At 60.2% G+C, this 15,754-nt stretch overlaps 1 protein-coding gene across 1 annotated transcript; it reads left to right on the plus strand.

Moving 5' to 3' along the window:
• The first annotated feature begins 5,960 nt into the window (after window positions 1-5,960).
• LOC127538782 (basic proline-rich protein-like) lies at window positions 5,961-15,747 on the plus strand. The gene is made up of 8 exons (XM_051962523.1): window positions 5,961-6,216; window positions 6,322-6,899; window positions 7,040-7,186; window positions 11,729-12,838; window positions 13,179-13,450; window positions 13,567-13,689; window positions 14,355-14,936; window positions 15,261-15,747. The coding sequence occupies exons 1-8, from the start codon at window positions 5,961-5,963 to the stop codon at window positions 15,745-15,747; spliced, it is 3,555 nt and encodes a 1,184-aa protein (XP_051818483.1).
• Window positions 15,748-15,754: the final 7 nt, after the last annotated feature.

Consider the following 15,754-nt stretch of genomic DNA (forward strand, 5'->3'; position numbering starts at 1 on the left):
TGCTGCCAATTGTTCATCTGCCGAATTAACCGTAAATGGCTCCTAACCGTTCCTTTCCCGACTCGGCCCTGTTTAAGCGGCCCCAGCGAGCTTCGCTGGCTCCCGACTTCAGCCCACTTGACTGAGATCCTCGCGTGGTCCATCACATGAGAGCTGTGCTGACCCAGAAACCCTTCGGAAGCAGCTCCCTGCTCCTTCCTCTCTCAGGGAGTCTTGCGTCTCCTTGGGGATTTTCGGAATTGGTTTTGTAAAGTTAGTCCGCTGCTGTCCCGGTGAGGAATGGGACGCTGGGCATCAGTAGGGATGTGGGAGGGATGATTGGGGGAGAATTCAAGTGCCCCAGAGTGAAAAGGTCCAGAGAATTCTGGCCCGGCCCTCCCGGGGGGTTCCCTTCTGTGGGAATAAGCCGTTCTATGGCCCCTGTTACATACGCGCACGTGGCGAGCACTGACAGTACAAAGTGGGCACAGAGAGAAACGAGGAAACGGCGAGACAGAGACAGGACTTGCGCGGCCCTGAGAGGGGGTGCTAGTGGGACTCCTGTTTTACAGCTCTAGAACCGCGGGAGGTTCGCCCAGGGTCACACGGCTCCCAGGCGGACGAGGCTGACTTGGAGCTGACTCCCCGGCCAGCGCCCCCCCCCCCCACCCGCTGCCTGAGTGAGAGACACCGGGCGGCCCTTGTGCCGAAGGGAATCAGGGAGGGATTTCACTACCAGCCCTCTCACGTCCCCCGGTCCCACAGACAAAGGGCCCGACTTGCCCTCCCCGCCTGGGAAAGGCCTGCTTTCCTCGCCCGTTCTTTACTGACTGCCCTTGGGCTGGGGGCGCCCATGTGCTCTCTGTCTGTTAAGCTGTGGCACCTGAGGGGGCTTCAGCACCGGCAATAACGGCCCCTCACATCGCCGAGAACGGCCTGGTTTTTAGAGAATTCTCTTGTTGGTTCAAACCAACGGTTCCCTCCAGCTCAAAACCCTTCCACGGCTCCCCCTGCTTTCCCCTGTCCTCTCCTGCTCTGGCCCGCTGGCCTTTCCCAGCGTCCCGGACGTATTCTCTCCGTAGCCAAGCTGACTTTTTGGCTGTTCCCCCACCGGCTCTGGGCTCGGGCCCCTTCCCCTCCCTCAGGCTCATCTTGAGCCTCCCGGTGTCAACGTCCCCTTCCTCCCTCGCATTAGCCCCAGGGGAATTTAAACTTCTCCAGGGCAGGACCGTCCTGGCCTCTGTCTGCCCAGCTCAGCGCCTGCCCCTGGGGGACCGTCCCGTCCCCTCGGGACCCCTCCCCATACCCACAAGGGAAGGCCGGCTCAGGAAGAAGAGACCTTGTTGGGGTCCCACTGGGGTACGGGGGGCCCTTCTCTCTCACTTTCACTGCCACCGAGGGCCCCGCCTCGGCCCTCCTCCCCAAGCCCAGCTGGGCTGCTCCCCTGCCAGTCTGGCCCCGGCCTGGCCCGGACCGGAGCCTCCTCCTGGCCCACGGAGGCCGCCTCCGTAGCTGAAGGAACAGCCCCACCTGGTGGCCGCCACGGGGAGAGCCAACTCCCCCAAGTAAGCCAGGCTGGGACGGGGAGACGGGCGGGATCTGGCTGCCCCGGGCGCCCAGGGGATGTCTGACGGGCACTGGGGGGCCGGGGAGCGGAGAGAAAGCCGAGGCTCCTGGCAACGCGGCGGGCGGGCAGAGCCAAGCCCCCTGAGCGGGTGGGGGTCCCGGAAAACAGCTCGGGCCGGACAAGGGGGCCCGAGGAAGTGGATGGCCAAGGTTTGCCTGGCGCCCCTCTCTCTGCCCTCAACAGCTACCTCCTTGCCCTCCTGGCGGAATCCAGGTCTTCCTTGGAGAAGAGGCCCCAGCTGTCCACTCTGCCTCCGGCCCCCGGGCTAGATGGGGAGACAGCCTGGAAACCCCGGTTCTGGCCCAGCCCGGGCTGGGGGGGCCGCCTTCCAGGCTTCCCCCTGCTGCTTCTCTCTGGGCGGCAGTCCAAGGACCCTCGCGCCTCCCAAACCCGCCTGCCCTCTCCGCTTCCGTGCCCTTCGGGCTCCCCCTCCCCCTCTGCCTGCAGAGCGCTCGCTCCGGGAGGCCGCTCGGATGCTCCCTGCTCAGTGAGGAGCACCCCCTCCGCCCCCTCTGCCGGCCTCGCCCCAAGGCTCTCTCTCAGCCTTCCAAGGCTGCGGCGCTGGGGCTGGTGCCCTAAGGCTCCAAAGCACCGGGCAGAGAGCCCCCCGGGAGGAACCGCCTTCAGCCCATCGTCCTCGAGGACCCTGAACGGCCGAGGGACCTCCTCAGGAGCGGCCGCTGGTGGGCGCTAAGAGCCGGGGCCGGGGGCCGGCCCCTCGTGCCCGCGCACTTGTGCCTCCGAGTTCTCTGCGCCAGCAGTTCAGGCCCCCCCCAGAGCGCGCGGGGTCAGGGAGGCCCGAGGCCCGCTCCTGTGTCGGGCACTTGCCACATGGGCGACCCTGAGCTAGGTACCTAAGCTTTGGGAGCCTCAGCTTCCTCATCTGTAAAGTGGGGCATTGATAGTGTCCGTCTGTGTGGGGAGGGGGCTTCTCTGGGGGGCAAATGAATGACATTTTTTTTTTTTTTTTAATTTTTTTTTTTTTTTATTATTTTTTTTTTTATAATAAATTTTATTTTATTTAATAATAACTTCGCATTGACAGAATCCATGCCAGGATAATTTCTACACGACATTATCCCTTGCAATCACTTATGTTTCGTTTTTTCCCCTCCCTCCCTCCTCCCCCCCCCCCCCCCAGGATGGCAAGCAGTCCTATATATGCTAAACATGTTGCAGTATATCCTAGATACAATACATATTTGCAGAACCAAACAGTTCTCTTGTTGCACAGGGAGAATTGGATTCAGAAGGTAAAAATAACTCGGGAAGAAAATCAAAAATGCAAATAGTTCACATTCATTTCCCAGTATTCCTTCTTTGGGTGTAGCTGTTTCTGTCCATCATTTCTCCAATGAAACTCAGTTAAGTCTCTTTGTCAGAGAAATCCACTTCCATCAGAATACATCCTCATACAATATCGTTGTCGAAGTGTATAATGATCTCCTGGTTCTGCTCATCTCACTTAGCATCAGTCCATGTAGGTCTCTCCAAGCCTCTCTGTATTCATCCTGCTGGTCATTCCTTACAGAGCAATAATATTCCATAACATTCATATACCACAATTTACCCAGCCATTCTCCAATTGATGGGCATCCATTAAATGAATGACATTTGAAGCACTTGGCAGACTAGCCACATCCTCATCACTGTTGTTATTTTAGCCCTCCTGGCTCAGACTGGAAGCTTGCTGAGGGCAGGGACCAGCTTCAACTAGCTAGCTCTTCTCCCTTCGGCGTTGGGAGACGGTTCTCCGTGAGCCCCTCTGGGACTCCCCCGTGGGGTGAGGTTCTCCGTGAGCCCCTCTGGAACTCCCCCGCGGGGCGACAGTTCTCTGTGCCGCCCCCCAGCCAGCTGGGAACCCTGCACCCAGGGGAGCTGAGCCGCTGCACGCCCGGGCCCCGCCGCTGCCGAGGATGCCGACCTGCTGGCACTCCCCAGTGACCCCCGGGCGCTAGCATTGACCTTGAGGCTCCAGACCAGCTGTCCTTGGCCCCTTTGCATGGGGAGGTGGGGGCCCCTGGCAGGGCCGCTGCCAAGGGACTGGGAATCAGCTTCTCAGAGGAGTCACCAGAGAGGACGCGGGATCTTCTCAGGAACCTCCCTCTAGGGAGGCTCCCCCTCCTCACCCACACCTGGGGCCTCCCTCCAGAAGGCCAGAGGCTGCTGCCCCCGGGAGACCAAGGCCGCTCTCAGAAAAGGGAGGGGCCTGGGGGGCTGGCTCCTGGTCTCAGTCGGTAACCACGGGTGCTTTCTTCACCCAAATGACAGCGTCTCCCTGACGTCTGACATCCCCCTTCCGCCTGGTCCTCTTGTCTGGTCTGCAGAGGGATGGCAGGAAGTCCTGCCTGCTCTCCCTGCTGCTGGGTGATCCTGGCAGGGTCACTTCAAGCTCCCAAGCTCCGGCTGCTCTGAGACTCCGGAGTGATGGAGCAGGTAAGAGTCTGCACCAGGAGAGGGCTGCCTCACGAGGAGGGGGCTGCCCTATGGGGAGGGGGCTGCCTCATGGGGAGAAGGCTGCCCCAAGGGGAGGGGGCTTCCCTATGGGGAGGGGGCTGCCCTACAGGGAGGGGGCTTCCCCACCGGGAGAGGGCTACCCCACAGGGAGGGGGCTTCCCCACCGGGAGAGGGCTACCCCATGGGGAGGGGGCTGTCCCACAGGGAGAGGGCTGCCCCAAGGGGAGGGGGCTGCCCCAGGGGAGGGGGCTGTCCCACGGGGAGGGGGCTGCCCCACGGGGAGAGGGCTTTCCCACCGGCAGAGGGCTTCTCCACGGAGAAGCTGCCCCACAGGGAGTTCTCTAGAACAAAGGATTCATTGGTCTGGAAACCTCGACGCCCCACCCAGGCTGGTCTGAGCAGGTTCCAGCAGACCCCTCCTCAGGGCCCCGCAGGGAGAGCTGGCTGGGAGGAAGCCTGGTGGTTTATGCTGGCAGAGGCTGCCCCGGAGGCACTCTGCCAAGCCCAGGGCCGGGCCAGACCTTACCTGACCTACCTGGGAAGGCGCTCGGGGCACTGGGTGGAGTCCCCTTACCCAGAGTGCTGTGTTCAAGGTTCGGCCACGACCCCCTGACGGCTCCAGGCCCTCACCGGCCAGAGAGCAGGAGCCTTTGGGGAGCGGGCGCCCCTCCGTGTGCCTCCAAAAGGCCCCCCGGCGGTGAAGGCGGCCCACGTCCCGCAGCCTTCCCCTCGCAGGGAGCGGGCGCAAGCCAACTTGATTCGCTCCAACATATGTCTACAAGTGTCCACCACGGACACCACGTCCAAGGCCCTGCCCCCGAACTGGCCGAGCAGCCACCGCTGCCCTGTCACTGGGCTCCCCACGCAGGGCCAGGATTCTCGCAGCAGAAACCCTGAACTGGACACCTGAGGAGGAAAAGGCATCTCTGCCAAGAAAACAACCCTGAACAACTGTCTCTAAAACAGGCCCTTCCTCCCCGCCCCTCTGGCAGCTGGGGGCATTCTGCCCGCCTCCAGGCCACCCTCGCCCCGTCCTTGTGGCCGCCAAAGTGACTTCTCCCTCCTCCCTCCATAACCTTCCGTGGCTCCCTATCACCTCCAGGAACAGAAACCAAATCCTTAGTTTGGCATTCAGACCCACAGATCAGCCTGCCCCCTCCCACTTGTCTGGTCTCCTCCCTCCCCAGCAGGCTCCCGCGACACCATCCTGGCCGTTCCACGAATGACTCTCCATGGCCCGTCTCTGGGCGTTTTCTCTGCCCCCCCCGGCTGGAATGGTCCCCCCCACTCTGCCCTGACTTCCCACTGGGATCCTCCAGCAGCCGCGCTCATCCCCTTAATCCCAGGGCCTTCCCTCGTGCCTGGTTCCTATGGATCTGCCTCTGGAGCTTTTCTGTTCCATTTGTGGGAGCTTCCTGAGCGCAGGGACTGGCTCCCTTTCTGCAGCCTTAGAGCCTGGCACATAGTAGGTGCTAAATCAATCTTTATCAATTGATTGATAAACTGAGACCCAAGGAGGTAAAAGAGTCTGACTGTGGTCACCTAGAAAGTGCAGGAAGCGCAGTCAGGGGCAAGCCTGAAAACTGAGGGCTCCGGCCCCCGCGGCCCCCCCAGGGGGGCTGGGCCGTTATTTCCCGCTGCGGGCACCGGCTCCCCCGAGCCACCGTCGCCCCCCCTGCCCCCAAACTGGCGCATTCTGCCTTCAGCTTCCTTCCCAGCAGGCAGAGCGTGGCCTCCTCCATCAGCCCCCTGCCTCTCCCGCCCCGGGACCATGGGCCCTCAGAGGCCTCGAGACCAAACCCCCCACCTTCGCCGGGTAAGCTGAGGCTCGGAGTCCGGCTCGCTCCTGTGCGCTGTGCCCTCCCTGGCGTGCGGCAGCCACTTAGAAATGCCTGGGATGGAGATGCAGGAGCGGGTGCAGCCGCTGGAGCTCGAAGCCTCCTGGCCCCGGCCTTGGGCACCTTCCCTCGGCTCCTCTTCCTGCCTTTGTGACGGTGGCCTTGTAGGCGAACGTCGGCAGGAGCCGGGGCCGGGGCTTTGTCCTGCATTTCCCCTGACTCTGGGAGGAGACGGGCTGGGGGCCTGGCAGCCACCCCACCCACAGCCACCCCTCCTGCAGGAGAAACGGGGCCAGCCCTGCCCAGACACAGGCAGTGAGTCCCTCATGCACACCCATTCTGCTGGGCCCGGGAACCTCCCCCGGGCTTACCCCGGACACCTGGGGGCCCATGTGACAAGGACACCCGGGGGCACCTGAGACAAGGACGCCCGGGGGCACCTGCGACAAGGACGCCCGGGGGCACCTGCGACAAGGACGCCCGGGGGCACCTGCGACAAGGACGCCCGGGGGCACCTGCGACAAGGACGCCCGGGGGCACCTGCGACAAGGACGCCCGGGGGCACCTGCGACAAGGACGCCCGGGGGCACCTGCGACAAGGACGCCCGGGGGCACCTGCGACAAGGACGCCCGGGGGCACCTGCGACAAGGACGCCCGGGGGCACCTGCGACAAGGACGCCCGGGGGCACCTGCGACAAGGACGCCCGGGGGCACCTGCGACAAGGACGCCCGGGGGCACCTGAGACAAGGACGCCCGGGGGCACCTGCGCCAAGGACGCCCGGGGGCACCTGCGCCAAGGACGCCCGGGGGCACCTGAGACAAGGACACCTGGTGGAGAGAAATGGAGAGTTCCAAGGCCATGGGATCCCGATGGAATCCCTACCCCCAGCAGCCCTGACCTTAATTTCTGGAGAAAACTGGAGTTTTCTCTTGCACAGAGCCGCAGGGATGGGGATCTCTGAGCTGGGTCTGGGTCTGACCTCCACGGCCTCGGGTGTAATGGGAAGTCAGAAGCTCTGAGCCAGGGTCTTCATCCTGGCTCTGCTAAGCCCCTCCTCCCTGGCCCCGCGTGTCCCAAAGGAAACCCAAGAGTGGAAGGATTCCTTGTTTTGTGACTTTCCTTTTGCAGGCCTCAGTTGCCCCCTCTGGAAAACGAGAGGTCCGTGCCCTCAGACGAGCCCACGCCACAAAGCCCATGTCAGCTTTCCAGCCTCTACCTTAGCGCCGTGAGGAAGGCCCTGCGCAGTCCTGCCCAGCCCCGGAGCCTCTGCCCTCCCCACAACGTCTGCTCCGCTTGGATCACCCCGCACAGACTTTCCTCTGGCCCCTCCAGTTCCCCTAGAGCAGGGCACCTTCCCCGGCCCCTTGGCTTCCCTTCCCAGGGAACCTGACCCCACAGCTCCCTGCCCTGGGGCCTCCCTGTCTGCCGAGCCAGGCTAGGCATGTAGCTGCTTGATGGGAACCAGCGCCCAGCCACAGATGGGAAGCACTTTGGCTGGGAAGAGATGGAAAGGGTGGGGGGACTTGGCTCCTCACCAGGACTCTCTGGCTGACTGCTGAGCCCCCAAATGACAGCTCCTCCCCCCGAGCTCCTGGGGCAGAACAGATAATAACCCTCATTGTACAGATCAGGAAACTGATGCTAATCAGATCTGATCCCGGTCCCCATTTCTAACTATTTCATAAAGCAGCAATCATCAGAACAATTGGGAACAGAGTAAGAACTAGAAAGGCTGATCATCAGAACAGATTAGGGACACAACACGCGGAAACAAGGACCCGGTGTTGGATGAACCCCCAAATCCAGGCTACGGGAGGCAAACCCCACTTTCCGACAAAAACTGCCGGGAAAACCCGGGGTGGACCAACTTCTCTTACTATATACCGAGATGAAATCTAAGTAGGTACATACAAGGTAATCTCCTAAGCAAATTAAGGGAACAAGGAAGAAACGGACTGTCAGAATACCACGTCCAAGGCCCTGCCCCCGAACTGGCCGAGCAGCCACCGTCAGACCACCGGGTAGGGGAAGAGTTCACGATCAAGCCGTTCTCGGGAGAGAAAACGGATAATTGTGATGACATAAAATTAAACCCTTTTAGCACAAACAAAACCAATGCAGCTAAAATGAGAAAAAAATCGGGAAAAGACAATAAAAGCTTTGCCACAAATTTCTCTGATAAAGATCTCATTCCTAAAACATATAAGGAATTGAATTGAATTTATTCCCCAATTGACAAGTGGTCAAAGGATAAGAAAGGCAATTTTGTGAGGAAGAAATCAGAGCTATCAAGTTATGTGGAAAAAATCACTTTAAATTACTAATCATTGGGGAAATTAAAATTAAAGTGATTCTGAGGTACCAAAATAGAGCTCCTTTTTCTAATATGGCTCAACCCTCCTTTCATTCCCTTCATGATAAATTTTTTTGTGGCTCAGCTCAGCTCATTAACTACCAGGAGGGATGGCTGCCCAATGGCTTTTGCAGTCCCTCCTCCTCACTCTGTCTCTGGAAGACAAAGTCCCTTTAAGGACTCAAGTCCACATCGAGGCTCACAGATCATTAGGGTCCCGAATCATCCTCAGGGCTGACAGGGAACGGTCGACTCTGAGTGACAAATGTCGGAATCGATTTCAGTCCTCAAAGCCCCGTTACACTCCTCCCCGAATCGGGAATGTCGGCCGGGGCACAATCGGTAGCTGGAGTTGTACAATCTATCATGAGATGACCTCAGCGTTTGACACGAGAGGGATGATTACCTAGCGTGCCAGGTAGTCACCTTGGGGCACCATTTAGCAAAAATTTATATCCATAATACACGAAGTAGACTTAATACAACGCGGAACGTCTCTCGGCGGGCGGCTTCGGTGCCTACGGGCCTAAACTGCACGTAAGATATATTACAGGCATGTGTCTCGGCAGTACACTCATATCTATCTCTATAATCTATTCATTTAAAAGCAAGTAAAATTAAAACATAATAACCTTAGGAGACGATCACAATAGATATTTATGTACACGTAGCTACAGCAAGACTAAGAACGTTAACCAAAAAATACAACATTTGGGTGATGTGAATACAAAGCAAATGACTGTAAATGAGAAAGAACAACCCGAAGCATTTATGTGTCTGCTGGGTACCAAGCCATTGGCCTATAATGGTGCTATGCAGGCAAAAGATAATACCCTCTCTGAAGGAGCTTATGGTTCAACGTGGAGGCAAGGAACAGAGAACTCTATAGATGTAAGACTTGGGGCAAATTGGAGGCAGCTCAGAGGGAAGGCTCGGCCTAGGGAGTGGGGGAAGCCAGGAAAGGCCCCTAGAAGAAGGGGAGCATGAGAGCTGGGTGCTGACCAGGGCAGGGATGCCTGCAAAGGGTGAGTGGAAAGAAGAGCCCCTGGGGCAAGGGCAAATGAAAAGGCCGGGAGACAAGAGATGGAGCAAGAAGCCTTTCGATCCCCCTCAGTCTTCCTTTCCTGATCTGTAAAATGGTTTCATCATGGCATTGACCTCCCAGACAATAGTGAGGTTTTTGATTATTGATTATTGTTGATGAGAGTGAGCATATTAGTAAAGATTTTCATTTTTAGAGTGAGTTAAGCTATGCACAGTGCCTTCTTTGTCCCAGATTCTTGATGTCTATCACCTCTGTGACTGTGAACACTCAGCTTTCCCAAGCCTCAGTTTCTCCAGCTGTAAAATGTACAAGACGGACTCGATGGGCTCTGAGTTCCTTCCAATTTTTTATCTGTGATCCGATGATCCCCAAGTCAAGTACAAGGATGATCGTCCCCATTTCACAGATGAGCAAATGAAAGTTTACAGAGAGGAAGTGTTTTGTCTGAGGTCACACAATCCGTCTCCAAGCTCAGGGCTTTTTCTACTTCCCTTCAGTTCCTTTGTCATTGAGGGGCTTGTCTGTGTCACACAGACTGGGCACTGGCTCAGGCTGGGGATAATTTCATGGGCTGCCACCAAGGTTGGGCAAAACTACCCCAACTTCCCACTTTGGCCCTGATGCACAGGAACAGGTGACAAGGGGCCTGCTTAACTGATTCCCCAAAGACTCCTGGAGCTGAGACCTCCTCCCCCAATGCAAGGGGTGCTACAGCACGAGTGACCTCTCGGCCTCCCACGGCCACAGACTCCACCTGCTCCGGCCTGCCTCCCAAAGCCCAGTGCTTCCCATCCTGGGGCAGGCAGCCGAGTTTATTTGGAGAGACATTGATCCTGAATGTCTGGGAGTCACTGAAGGGAAGCTGAGTCCCACAGGAGGCAGATGCTGCTGACCACAGCAGGGCAGATTCAGCTGTAGCCAGGGTTTTCCCTGTCATCTTAACTGGGGCTGCAGGGCTCAGAGCAAGTCCTCTGCAAGACGAGGGGCCCGAGTGGTCAAGGTCCACCCCAGAGCCGCCATCCCCAGAGCATCTCTGAAGGAGAAACGAGGAGAGAGCTGGGGTCATCCCGGGGAGGCTTTGTCTCTGCTTTTGGGCTAAAGAATCATCACACTTGAGTATCCCTTTTTAAAGAGGTCGAAGAGAAAGAGCAAAATGAGTTCCGTCCTCAAATGAAACATCGCAATGTTCTGGAGAAGGCATTAGACCCGGTTGGAGACGTCTGGGCTAGAATCCTCTTGACCTCTTGGAGGTTCTATTTCCTCGTCTGAAATGTGGAGGGTTCACAGAGACCCGAGGGGTCATGGGGTCCAATCCCCTTACTTGGAAGTTGAAGCACCTGAGACAGAGAGCGGGGAGGTGATTTAGGATTATCCGGAGAAAGGAGCGGAGCCAGGAACAATCCCCACTAGTTCAGGGTTTCCAGGAGTACATTGTCTCAGGGGGAAGGGAGCGCCTTTTCCTGGAGATCTTCAAACCGAGGCTGACTGCTATTCATTAGGGATGCAAGGCTAGTACTCTGTTTTAGGGAGATTCGATGGCTGGTCACTGGATGCCGGGCAGGTGCTGGACCAATGAAGCCATAAGTCTTATGGATCCCCATAGAAATCGACACCTGCCAAGGAGGGCATATTCCTCCCCTTGCCCTGGAACCTAGCGAAAAAGAATGGCAGTACTCCTAGATCAGTATCCCAAAGAGATCAGAGAGGAGGGGAAAGGACCCATGGGTACGGTTTGTAGCAGCTCTTTTGGCGACGGCAAAGAATTGGAAAATGATTGGGGAATGGCCTGAATGATCGAATGTAATGGAATATTGCTGTTCTAGAAAACATTAAGAACCATCTGATTCTATTTTTTTTTTAATTTTTATTTAATAATTATATTGACAGAACCCATGCCAGGGTAATTTTTTTTACATTATCCCTTGCGCTCGCTTCTGTTCCGATTTTTCCCCTCCCTCCCTCCACCCCCTTCCCTAGTGGCAAGCAGTCCTGTACATGTTAAATAGGTTACAGTATATCCTAGATACAATATATTTTTGCAGAACCCAACAGTTCTCCTTGCACAGGGAGCCATCTGATTCTAGAAAGACCTGGAAAGAATTTTATGACTTGGTGCTGAGTGAAACAAGCAGAACCAGGAACAGTGTACACAATAACAGCAAAATTGTGCGATCAACTATGAAAGGTTTGGTTCTTTTCAGTGGTTCGGTGAGCCAAGGCAATTCTGAGAGTGTTAAGTGTCTGGGACCAGTTTTGATCTCGGGTCCTCTGACTTCAGGGCTGGTGCTCAACCCACTGTACCACCCAGCTGCCCCTCAAAACATTTAAAAAAAGAAAAACATAATGGCAGTCCCTGAGGATGGGACTCGCCCTTCAGTATCCTGCTCTGTCCGTGGTCTTACCACGGCATCCTCCCCTTTCTGGAGAGGGCCTCTGTCGGTTTCCTGGCTGAGGACCAGGCTGCCTCGCCCGCTGTCACCCCTCCCCCTGGCTGCACGGCCGGTCACGCATCCCTGGTGCGGTACTGCAGGGGTTGCCCCAGCTGTCCAGGCCCCTGGGTCCCTCACCTCTGTGGGGGGTGGCTGGGCTTTGGGGCGCAGCATCCCCGGAGGAAGAGCTGCTTCCAGCCACCTCGGCCACCAGGCTCCAGCACCGGGCCCCCCCTTCCGTTATTGGCCACCAGGCTCCAGCACCACGGTCCCCCCTTCCGTTATTGGCCACCAGGCTCCAGCACCGCGGTCCCCCCTTCCGTTATTGGCCACCAGGCTCCAGCACCGCGGTCCCCCCTTCCGTTATTGGCCACCAGGCTCCAGCACCACGGTCCCCCCTTCCGTTATTGGCCACCAGGCTCCAGCACCGGGCCGCCCCTTCCGTTATTGGCCACCAGGCTCCAGCACCGCACCCCCCCTTCCGTTATTGGCCACCAGGCTCCAGCACCGCGGTCCCCCCTTCCGTTATTGGCCACCAGGCTCCAGCACCGCGGTCCCCCCTTCCGTTATTGGCCACCAGGCTCCAGCACCGGGCCCCCCTTCCGTTATTGGCCACCAGGCTCCAGCACCGGCCCCCCCTTCCGTTATTGGCCACCAGGCTCCAGCACCGCGGTCCCCCCTTCCGTTATTGGCCACCAGGCTCCAGCACTGAGGCCCCCCCTTCCGTTATTGGCCACCAGGCTCCAGCACCGGCCCCCCCTTCCGTTATTGGCCACCAGGCTCCAGCACCGGCCCCCCCTTCCGTTATTGGCCACCAGGCTCCAGCACCGCGGTCCCCCCTTCCGTTATTGGCCACCAGGCTCCAGCACCGGGCCGCCCCTTCCGTTATTGGCCACCAGGCTCCAGCACCGCACCCCCCCTTCCGTTATTGGCCACCAGGCTCCAGCACCGGGCCCCCCTTCCGTTATTGCCCCCCAGGAGCGGGGTCCCCGGCGGGGGAAGCTTCCTTCTACAGGTGAATTGTGGGCCTCTTCCCCCAGCTCCCATCGGGCTGCACCCATTCAGGAGCCCTTTGCTGACGGTATCCGAGCTGGGGCCCTGCCCCGGGTGCTGGCCAGCGGAGGGAGCAGCCTTTGGGGGAAGGAGCCGAGCACGCGGGCCGCCCGTGGGCTTTCCCACACATAACGCCTCGCTTTTGCAGGGGGCACCGTCAAGCTGGCCAAGCCTTTCATCCGATAGTGGGCGGTGTGACTATGTGTTCATTCTACAGATCAGTAAACTGAGGCTCAAAGCCGGGACCGCCCCCTTCCTCCCAGAGGCAGCCCGGAGAGAGGACACGGTCACCCAGCGAGCAGGGGCCGGGGCGGCTCCCTCGCGGCTCCGGCTCCGGGCCCGGCGCGTCTGAGTCCCAATCCCTGAGCCCCCGAGGGCGGCCTCCCACCCCCAGGCTCAGCGCCTGAGACTGCGGAGGGGAGTCGGGAGGCTTTGGGGTCACCAGCCCGACCACCTCGAGTTACAGCCGAGCAAACTGAGGCTGAGAGTCGGGCGAGCGCCGGGCCTCGGCCTCTCCCCGCTCGGCTTCTCGGGGCGTTCACGGCTTGGCTTTAGACGTCTTGGGGATGGCGGGATCTCAGAGCCGGAAGGACGGGCTGCCTCCTCCGCGGACCCCAGCAATGCGGCCATGGCGGGGAGCTCACTACCTCGCGAGCCGCTCCGATGGTCGGAAGTGCTTTACCTTCGGCATAACCCGCCTTTTTGTCGTTCCTCCCCCCCCCCCCCATTGCTCTCCGTGGCCAGAAGCCAGCCCTCATGGGGGGAGGGGGGCTCCCCGGCAGGGTCCCCCGGCGGAGGCTTTTGGCCTTTTCCAAGCAGGGCAGCCAGGGGGAGCCAGAGAGCAGCTCCCCGACCCTGGGGGACTCTGGGCGGCTCACGGCCCGCGCCCGCCTCGGGGGTCTCACGTATGGGAAGGAGCAATGACAGCCCCACAGCCCACATCGGTGCCGAAGAGGGAAGTACATGACAGCTGAAGCCTGGCTGGTCATCGCGGGGGGACACCACGCCTGGGACTCGGCTCAAGTCGCCCCCTAGAGGCGGGACCGCGGTCCGGGGCGGTGTCCGCGGCCGTCTATGCGCTGCCGGAGCTGATCCGGGGGCGGAGCCCCCCCTCCTCCCCTTCTTTTTCCTGACTTTGCTTTGTTCTCTCGCGTCTGGCTCCGTGTCCCGTTTGGGTTTTCTTGGCAAAGTCACAGGAGAGGGTTGCCACGTCCTTCTCCAGCTCATTTTGCAGGTGGGGAAACTGAGGCAGACGGCGTGCGCGTCGGAGGCCAGATTTGAATTCAGAACGCGGAGGCTTCAGGAGGCAGCCTGGGCCGGCTCCTGCAGCGTGGTGGGAGGCTCTGAGCGGACCGACCTTCCAGGGAGGGAGAGGAGCAGCCGTGGGGGCGTGGGATGGGATCCGCGTGATCCTGAGCATTTAGCGCGAAAGTTTGGAGAAAGCCCCTGTTGGGGTAGGAAGCCCTCCAGGCAGGGGGTCTCGGGCCAGTGCTGGGGGCTGAGGAGGGGGCTCACCGCCTCCTTCCCCTCTCCCACCCCTCTCCCACGGGGCCCTTCCTTCCCCTGCTAGGGCGGGAGGCAGGTCCCCGGCTGCCACCCTGGTGCCCTTGGGTGTCTGGGGTGCTCCCCAGGGCGAGGATCGGCCCAGGCCCGTTGGGGAGACTCCGCAGCCTCGGCCCGGACGGGTCCCAAGCTGCCAAGCTGAGCAGCAGCCGGCAGAGAGCCTGTGTCTGCATGTCCTCCTCCCTCCCCCGCCCGGCTCTCATGCCCCGGGGCCGGGCTCAGCCCTCCCCACCACGGCTTCTCTTCCAGGAAGGGCCCAGTCAGGGCCGACAAAGCTCTTTCCAGAGCCACAAAGCGGGGACGGGCCCTGTCACCCCGCAAGCTCCCGGGCGGGCGGCGCCTCTCCCGGGGGCGCTGTCCGGGCCACGCGGCCCTCGGGGCCCAGCCCCGTCTCTCAGAACCCCCGCCTGGATGTGAGCCTTCCCCCAGTCCCCGTCGCTGACCCCCGTCTCCCAGGAATCTGGGGCCTTTTTGTGTCCAGCAACAGCCCGCACCTGGCTCAGAATCCCCGCGGCCAACAGGCGGCCTGCGCGGCCGGGAGCCCCTCCCTGCCCCCTCCCTGGTCTCCCCGCTGCCCCGAAGCTCTGCTGTAAGAACGTATTTCACCGCCTCGGAGCTAACTCAGGGGGAAGTTTCTGAAATCAGTCCATCAGCACGTATTCGTTAAGCACCTACTGGGTGCCAGGCCCTGAGACAGAGAAAGCCGTCCCGCCAGCACAAACACTCAGGAGAGGGCGGGGGAGAGCCGGGAGGGGGGCGGGGGGCAGGGGAGGGGAGGCAGCCCACGCCCAGCTCCCTCCAGGCCTTCCTCGCCTCTGAGATAATGGATGGAGCGCCTGCCTACTCCATTAGGCTCTGTCTTAACAGATGCGTTGTGCAGGGCCTCTGCAGAAAGCCGGTGACTCATTGGCAGCCTCCCCGGGCCTCCGCCCACCCGCCCGCCGCCCGCCGGAGCTGTTGGGACTTGCTGGGCCGCTGGGCCCGAGCCCCCGGAGAGTGCCAAGGAGGGGAGGACGGACGCGCAGCGCCCTCGGGACCTCTCCCCAGCCCGGAGGACCGAGTGGTCCCGCGGCCCGCCTCTCCCCAGCCCGGAGTACGGACTGGTCCCGCGGCCGGCCTCTCCCCAGCCCGGAGCACCGAGCGGTCCCGCGGCCGGCCTCTCCCCAGCCCAGAGGACCCAGCGGTCCGCGGCCGGCCTCTCGCGGGTCAAGCGACACGGAAGCTCGAGATGGAATCGGCGCCTTTCAGAGCGGGGCCCGGAGATCATTCGGTGCAATCGGTGGTTGAACCGCAATCCCCCTTCCTGGTGGCCATCAGCCTCCCTGACACCTGCAGGGACGGAGAGCTCCCCCCCCCAGCAAACCCCCAGCCCGCAGCGGCTCTCCCTCATCTGCCCCTGAGCCACCT

The sequence above is a fragment of the Antechinus flavipes genome, chromosome 5 (genome assembly GCF_016432865.1).
Source record: "Antechinus flavipes isolate AdamAnt ecotype Samford, QLD, Australia chromosome 5, AdamAnt_v2, whole genome shotgun sequence".
Taxonomy (NCBI): domain Eukaryota; kingdom Metazoa; phylum Chordata; class Mammalia; order Dasyuromorphia; family Dasyuridae; genus Antechinus; species Antechinus flavipes.